Below are 24014 nucleotides of genomic sequence, written 5' to 3'. Positions count from 1 at the left end.
GTATTTACACTTTAATAGGGTGAGGCGTAAATGTGGGTCTTTAGAGTGATTCTAAATGAAAGAGGTTGCTGTAAATGTCAGTAATGTCAAATTCATCAGAAATTGTTGTGTAGTATCTGATATTGCTTGGACTTGTAGTTCAGGGAGTGAACCAAAGTTGTTGTTTTTTTCAGATGAAGTAGATTCTGTTCATCTGGACGTTGCGTTTTCAGAGGGGGAAGAGTTTCGTCACTCATGGCGACTTCCTCAGTCTGGTTTCCAGTCCAGGTTTCTACTGAAACTAGCACCACTGACAAACAATGGGTCACTGCCAGGCTTCTGTTTCAGAAGAGTTGAAACTGAAATGTTTTATCTTTTCTATTCAAACCGTCTGGCCGACTCTTTGTAAAATTAACAAAACAGCTGGTGTCCAGAAACGTCGCTCCAGTATTTTTAGTACAAACGTATTGTAGAATAAAGCATTGTTCTCCATATAGATTACAAACACTAAACTTGTGTGATGTTTCCTGTGTGGTCATCAGTGTTGTTTTGGCGACTGATCATCAAAACCTTTAGAAGCTGTGGTATAAACTTGAGTAAACATTTAGCTCCAGCATTACCAGTATTGCTCATAGGTCTGTTCGTGCATCATGATAACATCAGACATCAGGACGTGTGAAAACAACAAGAAGATGATGGGTGTGTGTACTATTTTGTATAACTTATCTATATAATGGCATAATAGTTTTGTAGCGGTGTTTTTAAAATTATTGTTCTGCACTGCAAGTCTTACAGTCATGTCAACAATTTTTAAATATTTTGCTAATGTATCTGTAAAATTGTAAAACTGAGGAATAATATAGAGATTTTAATACAATTTTAATAGTGCCCCAGAATGAAGAAAGTATGACTAAACAGGGCTTCAATCTGTGTTTTGTTTTTTTCTCCTGCACAGTGAAAGCTAGAGAAGTGGCTCCTGGCAGTTTTAGTTTTAACCAGAAGAGAGCAGGATTTGACAGTATTTCTACTGCAACACAATTTGTATGCATTGAGAAACAAACAAGACAAACCTTACGGCAGGATCACTAAAATAGTTTATAAATAGCTGGGTCTGACTGCACGCAAATTTTTTTTTCCCAATCTGGAAAATGTTCAGGTGTGTGTATGTTTGCCTGTGGTGAATTCAGTTGACTGGACATGATAGAAAAGGTATATTTGGAAGAAAATGATTAAGACACGAAGAGATATATGAAAATAGTGCTGTAGAGCTTTCCCACATAGCAAAATTGGTATGGCCCGGATCTGGCCCACATACCGCAAAGAATGACGACCCTTTTGTGGCCCACATACAAAAAGCCCTTTGCATAGCGGCTGATCCCACGCACCCAATGCAAAGCTTCTTCAAGCTGCTGCCGTCAGGGAGGAGACTGCGGAGTCTCCAGGCCAGGACCAGCAGACTGAAGGACAGCTTCATCCATCAGGCTGTCAGGAAGCTAAACTCCCTCCCGATTCTGCCCCCCTCTCCCCTCTTCTCCACCACGGTCTCACTGAACTCTGTCACACACACACACACACTCACTCTCTGACGCACTCACTGGCCTGCTCCAGTCACTTTGTGGAGCATTGGACTGCTTAAGCATTGGACCTCATAAGACTTTGTTGTTACACTATCTCTTACTGTACACTACTAAATCCCCATTTGCACTATTTGCCTATTTTGCACCACTATGCCTTCTTACTTGAATATTGTATATTGTATATTGCATAGCTTTTTTTTGTTATACGTAAAATTGTATTGTATTTATTTAAATTTTTACTTTTTAATTATTTTATTTGCATTTTTCTAATCACTAGGGTTTGAGAGTAACGCAATTTCTATTCTGTGTATGTCCTGTACATGTGGCAGAATTGACAAATAAAGTTGACTTGACTTGACTTGACTTGACTTGACATGGGCCAGAACAAGGCCAGTTGCAGACACACAGGTGGTGCTGTGCTGGTGTGGATTACCTCTGGCAAAACTGATCTGGGCCACCATTCTTTGTGGTATGAGGGCCATGTGTAAGATTTGTGCAGCCATGGGCCAGTTGCAGATTGCTCAAAGTGCTCTATACAACATGCTACATTCACCCAATCACACACTTTCTCTAAATCGAGTGCTTCCTAACTTCATACTCTTGACATGCAGACTAGAGGTTGGCTACCATAGCAGTGTAGTATTGCAACATGGCATTTGTGTCTTCTAACTAAAATAGACACCGGCCAGTCAGAAAATGCCAGCTTGATGCCAGATCCGGGCGGGACCTGTTTTCTATGAGCCTGGGCCACATAAACCAAACCACAATCGAGCCAGATATGGCATCCCATCATATAGACAGTGCCATCTATGCCAGGCCTGCCCCATATCTGGATGGCATACGTCTTAAAATGCCAGAAGGCAGCCAGCAGTGCCAGCTTGATACCAGATCCAGGCCAGACCTGCTTGCTATGTTGGTTGCTATTGTTGTGGAGTTAAAGACTAAAAACCCAAACAAACAAACTTTACTAAACCTTAAAACCCCACACTAAAAAAACAGGCCATGTTGGATTTACTTCATTCAATAGTGGACATTGGTTGCACATAATTATTTTGCTTTGGCAGAAACTTAAACAACTGAGTTAAATCAACACAACTTTTTTATATTCAATAAACCTGTGCATTTTGTGTTGATAAAACGCGATTGAAACATGTTTAGATGAAGTAAGGTGAGCTTTTGGAATATTTTAATCCTTCGCAATTTTGTCATTTTATTTCAACACTATTCAATAACTTTTACCCCAATACTACTTGGTCACTTAAATGCTAAAGTCTAGAGTCTGGTTAACATAAGAACTGAATGATGACTACCATCCTCCTTTCTCTATCCGGATTGCAGGGGGGCTGGTGTATAAACCTGAAGTGATGGGGTAAGAGGCAGGGTACACCCTGGACAGCTCACCAGTCTATCACATAGAGACAAACAATCATTTGCACTTACATTCACAGATAATTTAGAATCACAAATTAACTTAACTCTAACACCTGAATGACTTTTAACTGTAACAGGAAACCAGAGAGAACACACTGCAAACTAGCCAGATTGTGCATGTGAACCCAGGACCTTCTTGCTGTGAGGCAACAGCACTAACCACCATGCAATAGCGACCAATAGCGATAGCATACATGTGGTGTGTGTGTAGCTGTCCGCCTTATAACTTCAGTGATTTTCCTGCAGTTTGAAATCTTGTGCGATCTTGTGAATTTCACGATTCCAGCAACTAAGCACTCTTACTAGATTGTATCATGTCATCTCAACAAGAACAAATTAAGTTGTTGAATTCCATACAGATCCTACATGATTTAATTATGTTCAAGATAGAAACATGAAATTTTTGTGTTCAAATTACAAGGTAGACTTTTTAAATGTAGCAACCACTCAATTTACTTTTTTCGGTATACCGAAAAAAGTAGAGGTGGCTGTGTGGTGGATTTTTGTATGATATGTATAACTATGTAACTATATACACTATATATCTATGTGCACTGAACATATATATTTTAACTTTCACGTAGAGTCTTAAGCACAAGACATTTTGCTTCACCGAGGTTTATTAAGGTGGTACAGTAACAGGGCAGTTAATGTAAGGGGAGAGTTCTCCTGAATAATTTACTCTCCGGTAACTAACCTTCCCCAATACACACTCAACGTCTATCATGCAGCACAACCAAAACAGTAACATTGTAACAGAGATCCTGAACGCATCACGATAAAATATCATACGATATAATCACACACACACACACACACACACACACACACACACACACACACACACACACACACACACACACACACACACACACACACACACACACACACATACTTTGAACTACACTGAAGTCTAACCTATGTCGTTATAAGATTATATATTATAAGATTGTGCCACTTGCTGTGTAAGATTTAATAATTAGGATTAATGTGCGATGTTTGACCGTGTCATGACCTATTGTGATAAGCAAGAGCAAGGTCAGAGTCCTGACTGGCCTCTGGCCAAGACCTTGGCCGCTACCTGACCCCTGCAGCTGTGTTTGGCTGGAGGACACGTGGGAAAGTTACCCAGCAGCAGGGGGCGGGGATACTGGTCCCTGGACAGTGGTGATTGGACAGACAGCGTCACGGAAGCTAAAGAGCAGACGAAGTATTGTGTGTGCAATGAACAGGGCAGAGCAGAAATAAACACAACACTGCTTGATAAGATTGTTAAGTTTTGCTGTGTTTTGGTGAATATGTGCCCCAGTGTGGTTGTCAAACCAGGGCCAAATGAAACTTGCTCTTGTTGAGTATTCATAAAGCTGTTGTGTTGCATGTGTAGTTCATTGTAAATAATTGTACTTTGTGTGAAGTAGTTTCAATAAAACAGAAAAGAATAGTATATTTATTTGTTTGTTTTTCATTCTTGATCTGTTCACATGTACTTAGCAAGTACATAAAAATGAAATGCAAACTATTTACATGGCAACACACAGCTGGCATCAATCTTGAACCAAAAAATGAAACATTACAGGTTATTTGGAGCAGCACGTTGTTTGGAGAAGTATTTCCAAACAAGTTCAGGAAGGCACACTTTAAGAAAGAAGTCTTGTGCTTGCTTTAAATGCGGTTCCCAGAAATCCGAAGATGCGTATCACAGCAAGGTCTCTCTGTGTCCACACAACGAGGTCACAGTGGTTGCCGCCGGTAACAAAGATTTGTGTTTGTACCTGACAGTAGTATGGGTGCACCCGCTTCAACTGAAGACCATTAGCAGCTACCTCCAAGCAAAAGTCTTTGTCCTGTGCAGCCAATGCCTCCTTAATGCTGTCCGTTCATTGTTTAAAAGGACACTTTATCTCCAGACACCCCTTACCACAACAGTCACATATTGTGAGTCCGTCTGGAGATGCTCCGACTTCCGGAAAATTGGTGTTCACACAGAAACCACATAACCGAACCTGCAGATTGCGGTGATGCGATGCCATTATCTCGTTGTAGGCCTTTCTTGCGTCCTCTTCATGCTCGACACCCCACCTTGTTTGCAGAGTAGAAAAGGTCCTTTCTGGGTAACACACACAATTCACAACACTATGGGCTGGAGTGTCCAAACTTGTAGCAAAACAGCATGCATAGCCGAAGCTGTGATTCTCCCTGTACGCCAGCGAAACCATGCAGGGGTCATGTGCTGCGATCTAGTCTGTGCTTCAATTTCTTCAATGTGGGTGACTGTGTAGTGTAGTTGGTGTAATAGTTTTCTATTCCACACAAACTCACTGCTTTGCTGTGGTCCTGCAGTGTATCCAGTAATGCTGAAAAATCCTCCAGCGTTGCAATAGGAATCTGCCTTTTTTGCGATCGCCTCCTTTTGCCTCTCGATGCAGAGGGTGTGTTTATGATTTCATCAAGACCAAGTTTTTGGGCAGCTGCTGAGGAGAAGTCAATGTTATGTGCAACCTCCGGCTGTATTTTGGTCATATTTCCGGGCAATACCCAATATGCAGGCTCGTCTGTTACAGTTCTGGTGCCTCTGATACGCACTGTAGACTCGACTTTAAACAAAAGAGCAGCGACATGGGTGCAGGTCTCTGCAACTCCGGCCATGCATGTGCAGTGAGCAGCCTCAACCCTCCCATTGGTGCTCACAATGACCCATGGCTGTAATGCAGTTTCATTCAGTCGTTGTGAGTGCAGTACCTGAAACACACAAAAGCCACTTTTAATAAAAGGTCTGTAAGATGCACCAAGGCTAATATAGATGGGTTGGCTGTACGTGCAAATCAAAAACTGTAACAAGGAAGTTGTTTAGAAAGTTATCAAGTTCAAACCGACTTAACTTTGTCTTAACGACAACATTTTTAAGCGTGAAGGCTTAAAGATGGACAAATCTTGCACCCGGCCTTTTGTGAATTGGATGTGGGCCTCCAGGGATTTATAATTCTTAAACTGGTTTGCTGTGCATGCGCTGACTCCACAGACAAGGTATGCGAAGATATCGGGATAGGACAACGGCGGTAGGTCGTCTGGGTTTCCACTCCACTTCCTTATTTCATACGGGTCCACATTACCGGTGCACGCAATTTTTTCAAAGCACCACTTCTTGACGTCTTGGCGCAATCGGTCGCGATACAGCCCTTTGTCTTTTGCGCTGATTTTGAGCATGGTTCTGGCAGTCCCGATTCCAACACTCCAACACTGTGCGCTTGTTTTGCTTTCTGGCCTACTGACATGGCACCGCAATCCCACAAGGCACTGCGGCGTGACGTTGGGTTTGACAACCACACTGGGGCACATAGTCACCAAAACACAGCAAACCTTAATAATCTTATCAAGCAGTGTTGTGTTTATTTCTGCTCTGCCCTGTTCATTGCACACACAATAATTCGTCTGCCCTATAGCTTCCGTGACGCTGTCTGTCCGATCACCACTGTCCACATTTGCAGCTGGTACCTCAACCTCCATTTGTCCAACACAACTGCTGTCCACTGCCTCCATGACATTGTGATTTTTATTGTTGGCCTTCTGTCAGATCTTCATCGATAACTTCTGCACGGGGCACACCTTCAGACTCTGCAGCTGCATAACGAAAGCCTGTAAGATAAAATTAGTGCATACACATGAGGTAAATGTACATCAATATTCCAATGACAGGTGTGTGATTCATCTGGAAGTTATGTGCGGATTAGTGTACAATGATAGCAATTTAGTATGTTTTTAGAGGCCCATGTGCAGTGTTGGTGCCCAGTCTGGATTTGTTACATCCATTTCATATGCTGCTTTGCCTGCAATAATGCCAAATCATAAGCTACTCAGTCGACATGTCGACATGACGTGGTTCTGCAGCATCACAAATTAGCATGTTTTATCTCATTATCTATGACTTCAGCGCATTGCAAATAACACTAAAAGCCTTTTAATAGTGATATGAATTAATTTAGAACTCACCAGAAAGAAAATGCCGTGAGCAAACCAACAAAAAGGTGTGGATTGCAGAGAACTCGATATCTGCTTGTCTCACCGCTGCAATCCAAGCCTGATGTCTTTGTTTAGTAATATCGGATACATGGGATCCCTCACGTTGCCTCCAGGATGGAAAACGATGAAAAGAGAGCCCATTATCCAGCTTCTTGCCTTCACGATCGTGTGATCTAACGTTGCAACCGACAACAAAACACGTACGAACCATAGCTGAAGCTGTATCCTGTGTCTGGCCTACTGTCATGGCGGAGGGGGGCGTGGCCCACCTCCCGTGACATCACGCCCAAAGCCCTATAAGTGGACCAGAGGACACCCCCAGCACTTTTTCCCCCTCTGCTGTTTCTCTCTGTCCGTCTCTGTGTTGCTCTACTGTCTGTGCTTAAGGCTGTACACCCCGGGGTTTTGCTTTGCTTGCTTTCTGCTATGTAATTCTCTTGCTAAATGTCTGTATGTATTTTTCCTGCTGTTCATATGATTCAGTGTATTAAACTCTGTTCCAAGAATTCTACTCTTTTCCAGGGCATCTTTTTGAGTGTCTTGACTTTAATTGCGACCACAGCTGCTCAACTGAGATGGATGCCTTCCTCAAACCACAATCCAAAGCGCGCAAGACTGAAATCCTCATTTAACATTGCTATATTATTAACTTACTTCACTCGAACATGATATGGAAAATTTAATCTACCCTCTCTGCATATCATGTAATTTCTACACTATATAGTTACACTTAACTTTAAAGCATGAGGCAATTGTGTTAAATATGCTTACATAAATCCAAGAGATGGCCAATCCCTTTTTTCAGTGCAGATCAGAGGCCCAGGACCATGACGAGTATCTTTTTATTCATTGAAACCTTTTTTTTGCACATCCAGTCAGATTTCCATGTGTCCATGAGTCATATCACTTTAAACAGTTGTTTAGAATTGGTGTTTAAAGAGGTGGAAGTATTATTACTTAAGCAATGTGTTTCAGTCTGTTGCCTTTGTCAGGCACATGTTTTAGTTATACTCTATAATCTATATAACGTAATGTGACTGAATGCAATTATTTTTTTGGAAGAAACATTTTTCAAAGCAGGTATGTTCATTTGTCTTTGTTGGTAAAGTGCAGGAGTTGATACTTTCTTTATTGGATTTCCACCGTCAGAACAACTTGAACTGTACACGAGACATTCAATAGTCACAGGAATTTACCTTTTTTTATTTATTGCAGTGATTTTCACTTATTCATGTGTTAAGTTCCATGAAGTATAACCAAGCTAAATTTTCTTTGTGCATAGTAATAATGCCAATTAAAACTACTGCTAAAGATCTGACCGGTGGGGCTCTTTTTGATGTCTGAAACGTGTGGGTCATTTCATTTAAAGAAGTTATTCACACTTCCGTACAATCTTTTTTTTCTCATGTATACATTTTTATTTTTGTATTAGTCTTTAAAAGCTAGAGCTAATGTCACTGTCCAAGTCAGTATTATCATTGTATCAGTATCATCATAATAGTAAAGAGTTTCTTTTGTCACAGGATGTCGCACATCGTCACTCCACATCAAACAGGCAGGAAACCATTGGTGTGTGACCTCTTTTTGTGTCTACACAGAGTATGAGAAAAAAAAAGTCAGTTTACGCTGTCACTTCTGCAAAGATGACACGACTCTACTGGGCCATGTTATTGATCGGGTTTTGTTCCAGTTCAGGTACGTCCACATCATTTTCTTAAAATATTTTATTGTTTTAATGCAGCTGAAATCTGCTTGCAACAATATTTACATAACTAATTTAGAAGGATAGCTTCAATGAGTGATTTACGTCACGTTGATGTTTGCTGTGCGTCTCTAGTGCAGATGTCTCTGTTTTATTCTGTATTTGTCCATCATCTAATCAAACATGTTGCCTCTTCTATAACAGAGAGCACTATAATCATCAGAGAGCCTGGTGAGAGCATCACTTTGAAGTGCTCATCAGAAGGATGCCCCCAAAACAATGATGGATATGCTGGGATGTATCTGTATCATAACTTTATTGAACAGAAAGAGGTGTATTTCTATGGTAACTATGCCAACAGCAAAATCATGGAGCGACCACGATACGAAGGCAGGATTGAGTCAAACGGCGCTCCCATGAACCACAACATCACCATCAGCAACTTGACCGTGGATGATTCTGGTGTCTACACTTGTGTCTACAAAGAATCCGCTGACAAAGGTGTCAACTGCAATGTCTACACAGTTTTCGTGAGAGGTGAGTTTCTTTTCTTCCTTGTTAAAAATTCTGCGACCTTGTTCTGCAGCTCACAAGCCTGTAGAATCAGCCAAGGACAGTGGACTGCATGCAGTATTTAGAGAGTCAAGATCTGACCCTTACTTTTTGGCCCCAAATCTGCTTCTATCTTGATGAATATATGATAAATTACAGAAATATATGAGAACAGAATGAGGTGTATTTTTATAGCAATCATATCAGTGGCAAGATATGAAGGCAAGATTGAGACTGAAGGAACCTCTATGAACCATAGCATCACAATAACCAGTCTGACTGTGGATCATTCTGGTGTCTTCACTTGTGTCTACAAAAAATCATTTGACCATAGAGTCGTGCAGCGTCTACACCGTTTTCATACGTGTGTTTTCTTCTTGTTAAAAACGCCACAATCTTGTCCAGTGACTCACAAAAGAGTTGGCCAAGTGCAGTGCAGTGCATACCCTGTACCTGTTACATATTTAATAGATAACCCTTACCTTTTGACTTTTTGAGAAAATGCAGAAACATGTATGAAAAAGCAACAATTTAATTAATCTACTTGTTTTTGTTTTTTTACCTATACAGTCATGATGTTACAGCTAAATGGGTCTTTTGGTTTTTGGCAGAGGTAGCACTATATATAAACACTGTTTATTAAAAAGCCTAATCACTATATTAACACAACAGTGGCTAGATTTAGCTCTTTGACTTATGTAAAATACAGTTGTTTGCTTTTAATATAGTTAATTTTCTACAAAATTTTAAATGAACTGAAACATCATACACAAGTACATTTACATCTCTTCTTGTCTATGTGATACATACAAGGGAGTTTTAGTTTATATGCTCTCTCCTTTAGGTTTATCAGGAATTGCAAATTTACTCTTAGTGAGTGGTCTGCAAGCTAAAGAAATTCCACGAATGTAATAATTATAGCAAATCTTTTGTGCAGCTGCAAGACAACAACACATTTGTTTTCCTTTATTCTCACAGAAGTGGCACCATGCCTGGGACAAGATGACCTTCCCACCTCGGTGTTAGTTGTCATTACCTGCACGTACCTTAGCGTGCTGTTAATCATAATCTTTATCCTACTGATAGTCCACAGGGTGAGTTGACTTGATTACATAGCTGTCCTATATTGTATTTTAAAAAACAAGAACATGCCCTTATATGGGGACAGTGAGTTTATTTTTACTGCATCAGAAAAGAGTTTAAGGTGCAAAAAAGTCACAAAAGTAATGTCCCCATGAGAGAACACAGAGTCTCAAGGAGTTAAAATGTTTTTACAGTATGCAAGATAATCTATTCCAGTTCTGCAAGCTATGACACACTGCCTTTCTGTCTGTAGAGTTTCACAACACTTTGATGTAACTGCTGTGACCGTGATAGATGTTGTTGTGCTGAGAGACTGATAACATCTAAAACCACCACTTTATATATACTCCTTGTTCTGTTGCTTCTTGGAAGACTATAAACTATTCACACTTTGGCACAGGTTATATAACAGATGAATTATTAATAACATTATGACTTACTTTCCCCTTTGACATACATACTACCGACAGGTGAAACAAAGGAAGAGCTGCAGAAGATTATCCAGGAGTTCGCAGCAAGAACCAGATGATTATGTGTATGAAGTTATGACCAAGAACAGCCTCTACACTTTGGCAACTTCACCGCAGCAATCTTAAAGTCCTTATGAGTTTTCTTAGAATTACAGTATAATTATTGTGGTTAACAATAGAATTTAGGAATCTGATTGTGTCTTATTGATTTTGTTAATAATGGTTAATGGTTTGCCTGGACTCATGGACCATATCAATCATGCTCCATAAAGTCTCATTAAAAATTAAAGTTTAAAAGTTATTAAACTCTCAGAAATGAATGAAAGCCATGCAGGAGGCACAGTGACTGCAACATTTGCACAATAAAGCTTACTGATTTGTTCAATTCCAACATGAATGCAATTGGTGAGTGTTTCTGGCTTCTTTACTGCAATATAGGGCAAACATTTTTGAGGTTTGTGGGGGAGGGATGGATGAGATGTGAGCAGAAACCAACTAAGAAGACGGGCAGGAGCAGATGGGTAAATGGTTTACATGACTAACTGCAGATTTTGCACGATATATTATTACAGACAATTATTTTTTTTTTTACCATAAAAAGGTGTATAAAACAAATAAATGTACAATAAAAAAACATGCTTTTTTCCAAGTAAATATATATTTCTAAAGGTGCTATTGATGTGAAAGTCTCACTAGGTTTCAGTAACAATCCATACAATCCACAAAATAAGAAATCAAACCACTAATGTGCAATAATGAGAAATCACAGAGAAAAAGTATTGAAAATGCTTAATGAAATGTATTTAACATTTCATACAAAAACCTTGTTGGCTGTATGGAGAACCACGCATTGCTCTGGTTTGATTGTGGTTCATTTGTCCACACAAAAGTTTTGTGGGCCCTCTGAGCTTTAGTTCTTTACATTTTCAGCTGGATTCAGGTCAGGTGATTGGCTCGGCTATTCTAGCAAACTTTATTTTCTTTTTCTGAAACCACCTGAGAGTTTCCTTGGCTGTGTGTTTCTCATCATTGTTTTGCTGAAACATCCACCCTCATTTCATCTTCGTCATCCTGGTTGATGGCAGCAGATTGTTATCAAGAATGTCTCGGTACATTTTTCCATTCATTCTTCCTTTAATTATATGAAGTGTGCCAGTGTCGTCATGCTGGAAAACAGCCCCACACTGTGATAATCCCACCTCAAACCTCACTCTTGGTGTAGTATTTTTGGGGTGATATGCAGTGCCTATTGACCTACAAACCTGGTGTGTATTATGGCATTCAAAGACTTAGATTTTGGTCTGATCTGACTTTCAGCTTCTGTAAATGTTGTTCAGTTGCTGATTCATGTATTCGTATTTATGTTTTTGTGTTACAAATGCTTATAAATTCTCATATTTTCTCCCCCTCCCTTTTTAAAAAATTGTCATACTACAACTATAATGTCATAATTGAATTAACAGTAATAAAAATTCATAAATAAACAGATAAAAGAAACACACACAAGAGGAGCCTGTAGAAAACTTATAGAGCTCCCCTTGTAAAAACAAAATATGATGGCACAACAGTGCATTCAGATCATAACTCTGATTGCAAAAGCTGTCAGACATGACAGGATTTTAAAACAAACAAACAACAAAAAAACAGATCATTCTGAGATGGAAATCATGGCTCAGGATGCTGAGGAAATGGCTGAGCGTCAGTCTTCACTGGATCATTGCACTAGTGTTTCCCAGCTCTTTGACACTGTGAATGTTGTTCCCTTGCCTGTGAAAGAGTTTCTTACCTGCTTTTGCGGTGCAGGGGTTTGCCTGAAACCTTAAAACCCATGGACACGTAGTTGTGAGCAGCCTCTTGTCTTGAAGTGAGCATTTGGATTTGAATTTTTTTGGATACTGTGGAGAGTCTAAAAGGAGACTGGGACTGTCACTGTTTTTCATTTGGATGTTATTGAAAATTCACTGTAAATGCATTGAACTCTGACCCGGAGTCCACATTTGAGTCCTGCATTTGAGTTCTGCCTGTTCCTAGAACCTCGGCAGAGAATCTGTGGTATAAACTTCATGTGTTTGTTAAAGCAACTGCACACATTCAGAGAGTACAGGCAGAGAATAATTTAAGCCCCAGTATACTAACCTTTTGCTCTGAGGTCTGTGTGTGCATAATAACATCAAGCAGTGGGGCATATTCAAACCACAGGAAGATGTGGGAGTGGGAACCGCTTTGTTTGTCTTGATGCCCTTTGCTGAAGCAGTATCTGATATGTATAGATGTATCTTCTTACTTCTACTTTTATGTTGTCGGTCAAGGTTTTAAAGAAAAATTAAATCCCTTGAATTTCTGGGATGGTGGCAAGTTGTTGTGTCTTTGTGTATGTGTGTGTAAGACTTTGTGTGTTGCTATTAAATGCTACTAATTAAGTTCCACTGAGCTGATCTTGCAGATGCTGCATTTTTAACTTCTCAACTGTAACAGCATGGGATTTTCCCAATAACTGTCGACATGCTAAAAGATTGCAGATTATTCTTGCTGTTAGCAAATCAAATCAAATCAAAAGAGTAAAAAGAAGGATTTATAATGTAAAAAATAATTTATTATGCTTTTATGAAATATATTAATCTCAATTACAAAACAATATATGGGACAGCCTTACTTATAAAGGTTAGTAACTTACATGCATGTGGTGTACAAAATATTAGCTTGTGGACAAAATGTATTATTGTTTGTACATATTTGAGGATTTTTTTCACTTTACTTTAATAAAAATAGATTAAAAACAAGAATAACCAGGACAGGCAGGATTTGTTGTGTAAAAAATAACATGCACTGTTACACGAACAGCTACTGGTTCCATTTGTGACTGTATCCAGAAAAAAGCCCCTTAATATGAAACAGACCTTTACGGATCTGTTTCCCTTTCACACACTGACATGACTGAAGCTCCGTCTACAACATGTAAACTCAGTTAACTCAATATAGATGTTATTACCTCCTGATCTCTTCCCACAGATATATTTGCTTCCATTAGACCTTGTTTTCACCTCCTCATAGCTGCTGTCATGTCCAATTTTCTTGTGAATGGTCAAAAACAGTCAGTGTTTTTGCTCGTTTTCTTAATAAACACACGTGAACCAAATGTCAACTTAAACTAAATTAGACTAAAACATGTCATCATTTATTCTTCTGATAATCCTAAATACCTTATGACATCAGAAATCTGCATATGGACACAAGATCTCTGTGAGTGCAATAAAAATGTCAGAGCTGCACAGATTTATAACCATGCAACAAACTGTCCCACAAAGTTGTGTATTTACAGCCGTTTGTTGCACAAGAGCTTTCATCAAGTTGAGATTTGAACTTCCTCACAGCTGTCAGGACAAGTTTTTTTTTTTCTGCTCAATTTCAGGTGAAGATTTGTAATATTGTGCCATTATTATGGATGTTTCCTATATCAAACAGATGACCTGTAAAGTAACTTCAATAGGATAACATATAGATGTTCTGGGTGTTTTTCTCATCATAAATAAACCAAAAAAAGGAGGTTTGTGAGCAAAAAAAAGAAAAAAAAGAAAAAAGAAAAGAAAGGTGGATTCCTGCTTATTATTCAGTTATGGGGATATTATTTCTCTTCTTCTTGTTAAGTATATCCTTTATTCTTTGAACTTGTTGTCCAGACTGCAGCTTGCATTTGAACATCACATTTTGTTGCAAAAAGTAAATTCAGGATGAAGATAAGGGAACAAACATTTCAGGTACCTGCGCCTTTCAGACTGGCCAACAAATATGGCTTAGATCCATTCACCATCATAGTAAACAATGAGAGCATTCATTGGAGGGCAGCTGTTCTTTCTGATGTCAGTTCCACCTTGTTCTGTTGTGACAGGCCACCTGAACAGGTGTGTCAACAAAGTACGGGGCATCAATTTAGCTTTTCCTTAGCTACAGTAATCTTACTCGTCTGTGTGTATAGGTCTGTGGAATACAATATTTTTGTTTTTGTTTTTTAATGTTTGACAAATTTGAGTTATTTTATTTTGAAGGTGTTATTCACTTGTTCACCCACTTGTTCTTCATGCGTTTTCACTGAGCTATATCAGTCTTTACGTGTTGTAATCTAAATCAGTAACTGACTGAATGTAATGGCTTTATCTGACAGGATGCACACATCTTCAGTCTACATCAAACATACAGGAAACACTGCTTGCTGTCTCTTCTGTGTGTGTATATACAGAGTGTGAGAAACTAATTAAGCATCATATGCTGTCACTGCTGCAAAGATGATGCTGTGTTTGACCTTATTATTGATTTGTTATGACGCATATTCAGGTATGTCCATTTATTTTCCTTATTTCTCCAAATATTTAAAGGTTTTGATTTTAAGTCTGCTTGGAACAAGACTAGAGGATTTTCTTTTTAAATTTTGCCTTGTTACTGTATTACTATATGTACCCTTGACAGATTCTAAAAAGAAATAAGGATGTTTAGTCACTGCTAGTGCGAATGGCTCTGTTTTATGTCATATTTTACACCCTGTAATTTTGCCTCTTTTATAACAGAAGGCACTATAATCATCACGGAGCCTGGTGAGAGCATCACTTTAAAGTGTTCCTCAGAAGAATGCCCCCAAAACAATGGTCGATATGTTGGGATGTATCTGTATCATAGGTTTACTGAACAGAATGATCGCCCAGCAAAGTTATTGTGCGATCGAGATACAAAGGCAGGATTGAGTCAAATGGAGCTCTCATGAACCAAGCATCACCATCAGCAGCTTGACTGTGGATGATTCTGATGTCTACACCTGCGTCTACAAAATATCAGTCGACAAGAGTGTTGAGTGCAAAGTCTACACAGTTTTTGTGAGAGGTATGTTTTTCTTTTATATTCTCAAAACTCCACAGTCTCATCCGGTAACTCAGAACAGAAATGCAGCGTTTAAGAGTTAAAATTTCCATTGAAAGGTGTAGTTGAGAGATAAGTGTTATCTTTACAACAAACTGAGCTTTCACATTGAGTTAAAGCAAGAAAATACAGAAAAATCTAAGAAAGAACAACAGAGTAACAGACAGCAAATAAATGTATAAATAAATATTTAACTGCTTGTTAACACATCTAATCAGCAAATTACATGGAATAAACTCAGTTTATTTAGATCCTGTTGAGATCTAAACTGAGCACCAGAATAGGGATGAAGGATGGTTTAAGCGACTTTGAACTTGACATGGTTGTTGATGCCAGACGACCTTATTAGACTATTTCAGAATAGGCTGAACCACAGCTATCTGTAGGGTTAACAAAGGATGGTCTGAAAAAGAGAAACTGTCCAGTGAGCAGCAGGATACCCTGGTTACAACCAACATACTGTCTTGTATCAACACTTCTAATGTTGGTGGTGTAATGGTGTGGGGAATATTTTTTAGTACCACCTGAACATTGTTGAAACCTAACAGCCTACATGTTTTGCTGTTCATCGTGTCCATTACTTTGTGAGCAGTGAGATAACACACCACGTCATGAAGCTCAAATCATCTAAAACTGACTTCTTCACATGACACTGAGTTCACTGTACTTAATAGTAACTAGACCTCAACCCAACACAGCACCTTTGGGTGTGGTGGAATGGGAGATTCACATCATGGATGTATGACTGGCACGTCTGCAGCAACCATGTGATGCTAACATGTCAGTATAGACCAGAGCCTTGCATTGGGACAAAACACAAATCTCACAGGACACAGCCACGGGGCTGAGCAGGAACCAAAAAATAGATCAACGTGTGTCGAGAAACATTTTATTAAGACAGTGGGAGTGGGTTTAAAAAATATTCTAATGGAAGGCTCTAATATGGACCAAAATCTCTGAGGAATATTTCCAGTTCCTTGTTGAATCTGTGCCACAAAGCATTAATGCAGCTGTGAAGGTGAAGGGCATCCAGCTCTGTGTCTGTATCACAAAAAGAGAATTTTATTTATAATGTACATTTCTTTTTATTCATTATTAAAGATGTGCAAACCTGTTCTCATTATGACAAACTGTATGGTGCATGTGTGGTGTAACTCTTGTTTTCCTGTAGTTCCCACAGGTCCTGATCATCAGCTCCTATGTCATAAGCCTGCTGTTGCCCGTCATCCTCATCCTACTGAGTGTGAGTTATTTAGTCCTCTTGACTTATGGTTTTATACCTAAGTTAAAATACCCTAGCTCTGCAAGTTATGACATGTTATTTATTTATCTGCATTTATCAGTCTTACCAAAACCACATATAACTGCTGTAAACATGATGAACCTCATGGCCCTGACACACTGATTACTTTTAAAAACCACTCTGAGCTTTTTATCATGAAGTGCAGCTGTGGAGATGCTGCTGGTTCCTTAAAAAACACTGTAGTGTATCCACATTTCTCTCATTGTTATTTCAAGATTTTAAAAAAGTGTTTCTTTGATACATAACTCAAAATTATTGATAATTTAACATTATCCCTTTCCCATCTGAAGTCTAATTTTATTTTAAGAAATCTGGACTTATTTACTGTATAAATGTTTCCAGTTGGTAACCCATTTTCTCAAAGCTGTACTGATTCAAAAGTGTTTTAAATTCGCTCAGAATTCAGTCCAAAAATTATTTTTGAACAATTTTCAATACTTAATGTAAAGTCAGTCACTGCAGCGTTTTTACTTCCAACAGGTGAAACGAAGAAGAAGCTACAGAAGAACAGCTGTTGTCTGCAAACAGTTAAAGAAAAGTCTGCCTTATGGCTGGAATGAGCTGGACATGTAATATATTACTGCTAAATTAAGAGCTACTGCTGAATTAATGATCAGTAGGAAAAAGCTGAAAAGGTTAGTGGTGTGGCTACTGATGAGGTTCCCAAATATCTGCTGGTGAACCAGAGGAGTGAACTGACGATGTGATCATCATTTGTAAAGCTGTAGCAAGAACTTTATCTGATTCTTTTTTGTGTTTTAAATACTTTATACATTCTGGAAATTTGAAATGAGCCCGCACAGAGATTTTACTCTTTGTGTTCTGACGTATTTGTGTTAATTTTAGTCAGGAATGTGTTAAAAGTGTTCTTGGTGAATCAGTCAATTTATTGATGCCTTTTTATAATTTTATTATTACCATCAGTTTCAGAGACATTTGATGATGTATTCATTAGTTAGTATAAATGAGCAACAACATTAGTAACATGAAATGAACACAGTCGTTTTAGAAATGAAATCCTGGTGACATGAGATTGAAACTGTACGTCGTGTCAGGGTTTCAGGTGCCTTGACTTGCCTCGGCCGCCAGATGTCACTTTTTTGACAAGACTGAAGTCTCTAAGTCTTGAATCTTTACTTGCATAAGTACAGTATTGAGTTCTTTGAGTTTGTTTTCCAGACTCCAGCTTACATTTGAACATCATACTTTTCCACACATATAACAAAACTGTAATACTGCATGGTAATAAGCAAGAAAGAAATGTCACAATCCTGTGGCCTTCTGATTGGCAGACAAATTAATTGCCACAGTAAGAAATCTAAGGATTAAAGTGAAGACAGTTGATCTTATTGACACAAGTTTCACCTTCCTCTATTATGATGTGCCACCTGAACAGGTAAACATGTATATGTTTGTACCATCTTCAGCTAACAATTCAAAGGTCTTTTCATGATTTCAATCAGGAAATGACTGAATGTAAAGATTTTACCTCACAGGATGCACACATCATCAGTCAAACCGTACAGGGAAAAACCGCCTACTAGCTCTCTTGTCTTTGTTTATGTACAATACAGTGTGTGGCAAACAAAGTCAGTATATGCTGTCACTGCTGCAAAGATGATGCCACTGTGCTGGATCATATTATTGATTTGTTGTTATTCTCATTCAGGTATGTCCATTTTTTTTCTTTTAAAATATTTAAAAGTTTCAAGTCTACTTGGAACAAGACTAGGTGAGAGAATTTTTTAAAAAATAAACTTTTTTTTTTTTTTTACCTGTACCTGTAGAAATTTTTGTATCATTCATCACTGATCTGTATCTGTAACCACTTAAATGTCTTATGTTATATTTTACACCCTGTAATCAGACATTTTGCCTCTTTTATAACAGAGAGCACTATAATCATCACAGAGCCTGGTGAGAGCATCACTTTGAAGTGTTCATCAGAAGGATGCCCCCAAAACAATGATGGATATGCTGGGATGTATCTGTATCATAACTTTATTGAACAGAAAGAGGTGTATTTCTATGGTAACTATGCCAACAGCAAAATCATAGAGCGACCACGATACGAAGGCAGGATTGAGTCAAACGGCGCTCCCATGAACCACAACATCACCATCAGCAACTTGACCGTGGATGATTCTGGTGTCTACACTTGTGTCTACAAAGAATCAGCTGACAAAAGTGTCAATTGCAATGTCTACACAGTTTTCGTGAGAGGTGAGTTTCTGTTTTTTCCTCGTTAAAGATTCTGCGACCTCGTCCTGCAGCTCACGTGCTTGTAGTATCAGCCTAGCACAGTGGACTGCATGCACTGGCTAATTAGAGATTCAAGATCTGACCCTTACTTTTTGGCCCCCATCTGCTTCTATCTTTGATGAATATGTTATAAATTACAGAAATATATGAGAAAAGCAGCATCACTAAAACTTAATTATGTATATATTTAATTATAGTCTTTTCCATTGTTTTACTTTTTCCAGTTTGTAAAATTATTTCAAAAGGGAACCTCACAGGTGGCATATATAGTCCTTTAGTACATTTACTGATGTTTTTCTCTATATCATACATACAAGTAATTTCTTGTGCAGGTGCATGAAGCAGCACACCTGCTGTAACTCTTGTTTTCTGTATTTCTCAAAGGATTGGCACCATGTCCCAGCCAAGAGCCCCAGATCCCCACCACTGTGGAGGACAGATTTCTAATCATGCTGTTGATCATCTGTATCTGTGTGATCAGCACACTGTTAATCATTATTTTCATTCTGCTGATTACGCAGAAGGTGAGTTCAATCCTCTACTTATGGCTAACTTATCTATCTATGCAACAGTGGTTACCTTTACTGTCTGCAGATATTGTGATATGACTGCTCTAAGCTTTCTTGCACTGACATGCTGATTAGATCTAAACCACTAAATGAGCTGGTTCCATTTTGAAGTGCTGCTATGGTAGGCCTGCTGCTTCTTGGAAACGAATCTTCTGTGCTCACACTTTCACTGTTGGCAGTCATCTTCAAATGCTTTAGCTTCTTACGGTCACTGTGGAAAACATCTGTTACTGTTACAATACACAATCTTTACACTGTTGTTTTACTATTGACAGGTGAAACAAAGGAGTAGCTGCAGGCGATTATCCAGCAGTTCCCCGGAAGAATCAAATGATTGCGTGTATGAAGTTATGATGAAGAATAACTTCTACTCTGTCGCAGCTTTAGAACAATGAACTCAAAGCCCCTATAACTTTGCTTAGCAATACCATCCAACCTTTTTGGCTTCCTGAGGTTTTTTTTTGTCTTTATTCAAAATTCAACCATGCAATTCAATACGTTAGTAAAAATGTCAAACAATAACAAGTTTAAGGGTAGAGTCAGTAATTTATGAAGTTCTTAAATTGAAAAAAGTATACTGTACACATAAATACAATGGTGCCAAAATACATAGGACCAGATTTGAGGTTTGTGGAAGCTGCCACGTTCCCGCCATATTTGAATATAGTAGCTGGGAAGGACATTCCAACTCATAGCGTTTTATGTGTTTGACTGGCCTCATACGTAGTACGTCAAAGATGGAGGCAAGGAGAAGTCATCGGTGTTAGTGTGCTATGATATTTAAATTTGGGCCTGCACCTTTAGACTCAAGATATGAAGCATAAGGGGGTCCCCGTTACCAAAGAAACAAAAAGGTAAAGGAAAGAGACAATGCCCTGAAAATCTAAATAAAATGTCAGGACTGTAACATATGGAAAAGTGTCTTGCCCAAGGACACAACGACGAGGACAGAGAGCCTGGTGAAGATGCGCTTCCCAATCCCCTGAGCCACGGTCGCCCCAGAACTGTTAATATTAAGCTTAATATCAGTCAGAAGTGAGCTTCTCTGACTCATTGACCAGTGTCAGAGTCCTTTCACAAAGTTTTACAGCCTCTTCTACAGTAAATACAGGGGCATGCTTTTCACTTTGCATTGACAGCTGAGGTAAACAGTGGCCTGACAGGCTGCCACAGACAGGGGAAAAAAGTAGGGGTGCAACGATACACAAAATTCACGGTTCGGTTGGTGTCACGGTTCGAAATTTTTTCGATACAAAAAATGTTCATGCCTTTTTAATTTGTCATTTATTAAAATTATAAATATATAGCCTATTTTAACTCAAAAGTACAGTTTTTAAATTCAATGTTGCTGAAACAACAATATAATAAAAAAAATCAATTTGATCGAGAAATCACTCATCTTTGGAAAAGAGAGTTAATTACAGAGAAATGGCTCTTTCCAAAATAAAAGCTATACTATACGCTTCTTCTGGGCTATATTCTCAGCAGCATATTAAACATATCAGGTCCCATTTCTTCTCCATTTCTCTATGGAAGTCGCTCATCATTGAAGTTATGACTCTGATTAGGCTGGGACATTATATTGATGGGAGCTCCCGAATTTTTGTGGACAAATGGAAGAAACCACTGGAAGCACTGGGAGTAACCTATAAACTGGATCCTAGAGGACAACAGTTATGGACATAATGTTGTAATATTCTAGTGCTGTGTAGTGTTATTATTTTGGATGTGAACCAGTCTTATATTTGTTGGGGAAAAAAGTTAAATAAAAGTTAAAAAAAAAACAAAAAAACATATCAGGTCCCCATAAGGAGAATCATGTGCTAACGGCTGTCTAAATGACTCGGGTAAAGTCTGTAGCATGCGTGCTTGTTTTTTTTGTCTGCTTCCAGTTGTCTTTGCACTAGGATGATGTCGGCGTAAATGTGCAGTCATAATCGTTGTGCTGTCAGCGTTAATCTCGTTAAAATGACATTAACGCCATAACGCGGCAAATCTCCGCTGATTTACCACGGATCGCCCCGTGTGTAGGGCTGGACGGCGTCAACACGTTAACAAGCTAACTGCGCTAACTCACTAGTTCCCACCAATTGAGCATTGCGTGGCATGTCCGACATACTGTTTTACTTTTGTCCATGACGGGCTTACCATCAGGGTCATGCTTCACATGAAAACCAAGATAGTTCCAAACGCCAGATCTGAATGAGGGTGGGGGAGGTTCAATTTCGGGTAGCATTGAGGCAGTTGCCATGTTGCAAGGAGAGCTTAGGTTCTGTCTTGCTAGCTTGCGCTGCGCTCAGTGGATCTGCACTCGACGGTGCAGCCTAGGCGGACTATTTGAACGCAGATCCACTGAGCGCTCAACACAGACAACATCGTCAGAAGAAAAGTTGATAAAATAAATAAAAAATTTTGTATTGTTCGATACATATGCATACTGAACCGAAAGCACTGTATCGAACTCGATACGAGTATTGTTGCACCCCTAGAAAAAAGTAGTAGAAACATAAGCCTTAGTCTTGGCTGACTACAATTTGTTTGTCCTATAGCAGCCACTTTAGCTAATATTACGCATTTGAATTGGGAAGGATAAGAAAACAAAATTCACTTGACTTAATTATTTGTAATAGGAATGCATTGCCAGCTCTGCGAGCACAAATCACCTAAGAATGTAGGAATGAGTGGGTGCAAATAGATGACAGATATCACGCTATAATATTAACAAGCTGACAGAATTCATATATACATTTTTATTTTTATTACAGTTTTTTAAACTTTTTTTAGGTATTTCGAAGGAAAAAAAGCTATTTGGTTAATAGAAAAGCAATAAAATGTTTTTATCATGTTGTTAATTTTTTTTCTAAGCAATAATCTATATGAATAAATGTACTTTAATAAAATGTGTAAACATGCAAACTATGGAACAATCAAACTACTAAGATTTCAGTTTCTTCTTGTGATCTCTAGTTGTCATCATTAGTTTATTTCAGTGTTTCTTTTTTATTAGATTTTTTTCTGTGAAGCTGTCAAAAGTATGGAAAAAATTAAGTATTTTTGAGATTCCAATCAACTGACCTATCTGTCAAACTTTCCTTTTCAACATGGTACTAAACTAAATTTCCGGTAAAAGACAGGAAGTTTATGCCAGACCACAGGTATTGCAAAAACACAGTCTCACTGAAACATGAACAATAACTAGACTATGCAGTTCACTCTGCAATCGCAAGGGATTTTTTAAATTATGATTCTCCTGCAGTCATCTGACCACCAAGCCACATAGGGGCATTTGAGTGAGTGGAGTGCCATTTAGCTACCCAGCTGACTCTCATTATTAATTAATCCATCTTTATTTGTTGTAGAAAGTTACCTACACATTTTGGCAGCTTTTTAAAAATACACTAAAATAGTAAAAATGAAAAGAACTATAAAAATTGCAATAAAAACATACAAAAAACAGGAATATACCATAATAAACCCCGTTGTTGATTGTTATGGCAGCAAGTATAATGAAGACATCACGAATTTGGTATTTCCATCAATGCAAATATTGCAATATTGTGCATTTGTCCCAACAGTTATTTGCATGCGTGTTTGTAACAGGACCACTGGGGAAGAAACTGCCCTTTAGTCTGTTTTTGGTTTGTTATCTCTTCCCTGATCACAAAGGGTTTAAACAGCTGGTGACCTGGTTGTGTTAAGTATCTGCTTCTAGCAGCTGCTTATTAGCTGCTATTATGGCCCACTTCAATCTCCTCTTGTAGAACAATCTCGCTTGTGCTTCCCTTGCATGTGTGATATATTCAGTAACCATTTAAAATTCTTAGTATTGTGAACAACCAGATAATCTACACAATCTCTGCCTTTTCATTACTTATGTAAAGTGGGGATTTTGTGGTGTGTACAGATCTTCTCACGTCCGCAGTGATTTCCTTAGTGGCATTCAGCACCAGCCCCTCCTCATCAGTGGTGATCATTTTAAAAGTAAACGATCTTTTGCTAACATCTTGGTGCCAAATACCACATCACACCTTCAGAGGTCTAGTGGAGGACCAACACAACATTAGGTGGCCATCATTTTATGCCTGATTGGTGTATTAAGCAGCACAAATAGTATAAACTTTACAGTTTCATGCGTCTATAATGACACTTAGAGACCATTCACAG

General features: G+C 38.6%; 2 protein-coding genes across 2 annotated transcripts; both read left to right on the top strand.

Annotated features, from left to right (window-relative positions):
• The first annotated feature begins 8647 nt into the window (after positions 1 to 8647).
• LOC146668302 (uncharacterized) lies at positions 8648 to 10937 on the top strand. The gene is made up of 4 exons (XM_085408864.1): positions 8648 to 8699; positions 8911 to 9243; positions 10237 to 10352; positions 10812 to 10937. Exons 1-4 carry the CDS (start codon positions 8648 to 8650, stop codon positions 10935 to 10937), a joined length of 627 nt encoding a protein of 208 aa, XP_085264990.1.
• A 1541-nt stretch (positions 10938 to 12478) lies between these two features.
• Positions 12479 to 20245, top strand: LOC146668301 (cell surface A33 antigen-like). The gene is made up of 4 exons (XM_085408837.1): positions 12479 to 12509; positions 18910 to 19242; positions 19666 to 19805; positions 20126 to 20245. The coding sequence occupies exons 1-4, from the start codon at positions 12479 to 12481 to the stop codon at positions 20243 to 20245; spliced, it is 624 nt and encodes a 207-aa protein (XP_085264963.1).
• The last annotated feature ends 3769 nt before the right edge of the window (positions 20246 to 24014 follow it).

This window comes from Rhamphochromis longiceps, linkage group LG6, assembly GCF_057381845.1.
Source record: "Rhamphochromis longiceps isolate RC_006_pf linkage group LG6, R_longiceps_female_GT1.1, whole genome shotgun sequence".
NCBI lineage: Eukaryota > Metazoa > Chordata > Actinopteri > Cichliformes > Cichlidae > Rhamphochromis > Rhamphochromis longiceps.
Note: the sequence above shows the minus strand (reverse complement) of the source record. Positions and strands in the feature narration are given on the sequence as shown.

Excerpts from the sequence above, each read along its gene's own strand:
- LOC146668302 (XM_085408864.1), top strand. The coding sequence starts at position 8,648 with ATGACACGACTCTACTGGGCCATGTTATTGATCGGGTTTTGTTCCAGT. Across the intron at positions 8,700-8,910 it reads CGGGTTTTGTTCCAGTTCAG|AGAGCACTATAATCATCAGA; the intron begins GTACGTCCACAT and ends CTTCTATAACAG. Across the intron at positions 10,353-10,811 it reads TCCTACTGATAGTCCACAGG|GTGAAACAAAGGAAGAGCTG; the intron begins GTGAGTTGACTT and ends TACTACCGACAG.
- LOC146668301 (XM_085408837.1), top strand. The coding sequence starts at position 12,479 with ATGGCTCAGGATGCTGAGGAAATGGCTGAGC. Across the intron at positions 19,243-19,665 it reads CTACACAGTTTTCGTGAGAG|GATTGGCACCATGTCCCAGC; the intron begins GTGAGTTTCTGT and ends TATTTCTCAAAG. Across the intron at positions 19,806-20,125 it reads TTCTGCTGATTACGCAGAAG|GTGAAACAAAGGAGTAGCTG; the intron begins GTGAGTTCAATC and ends TACTATTGACAG.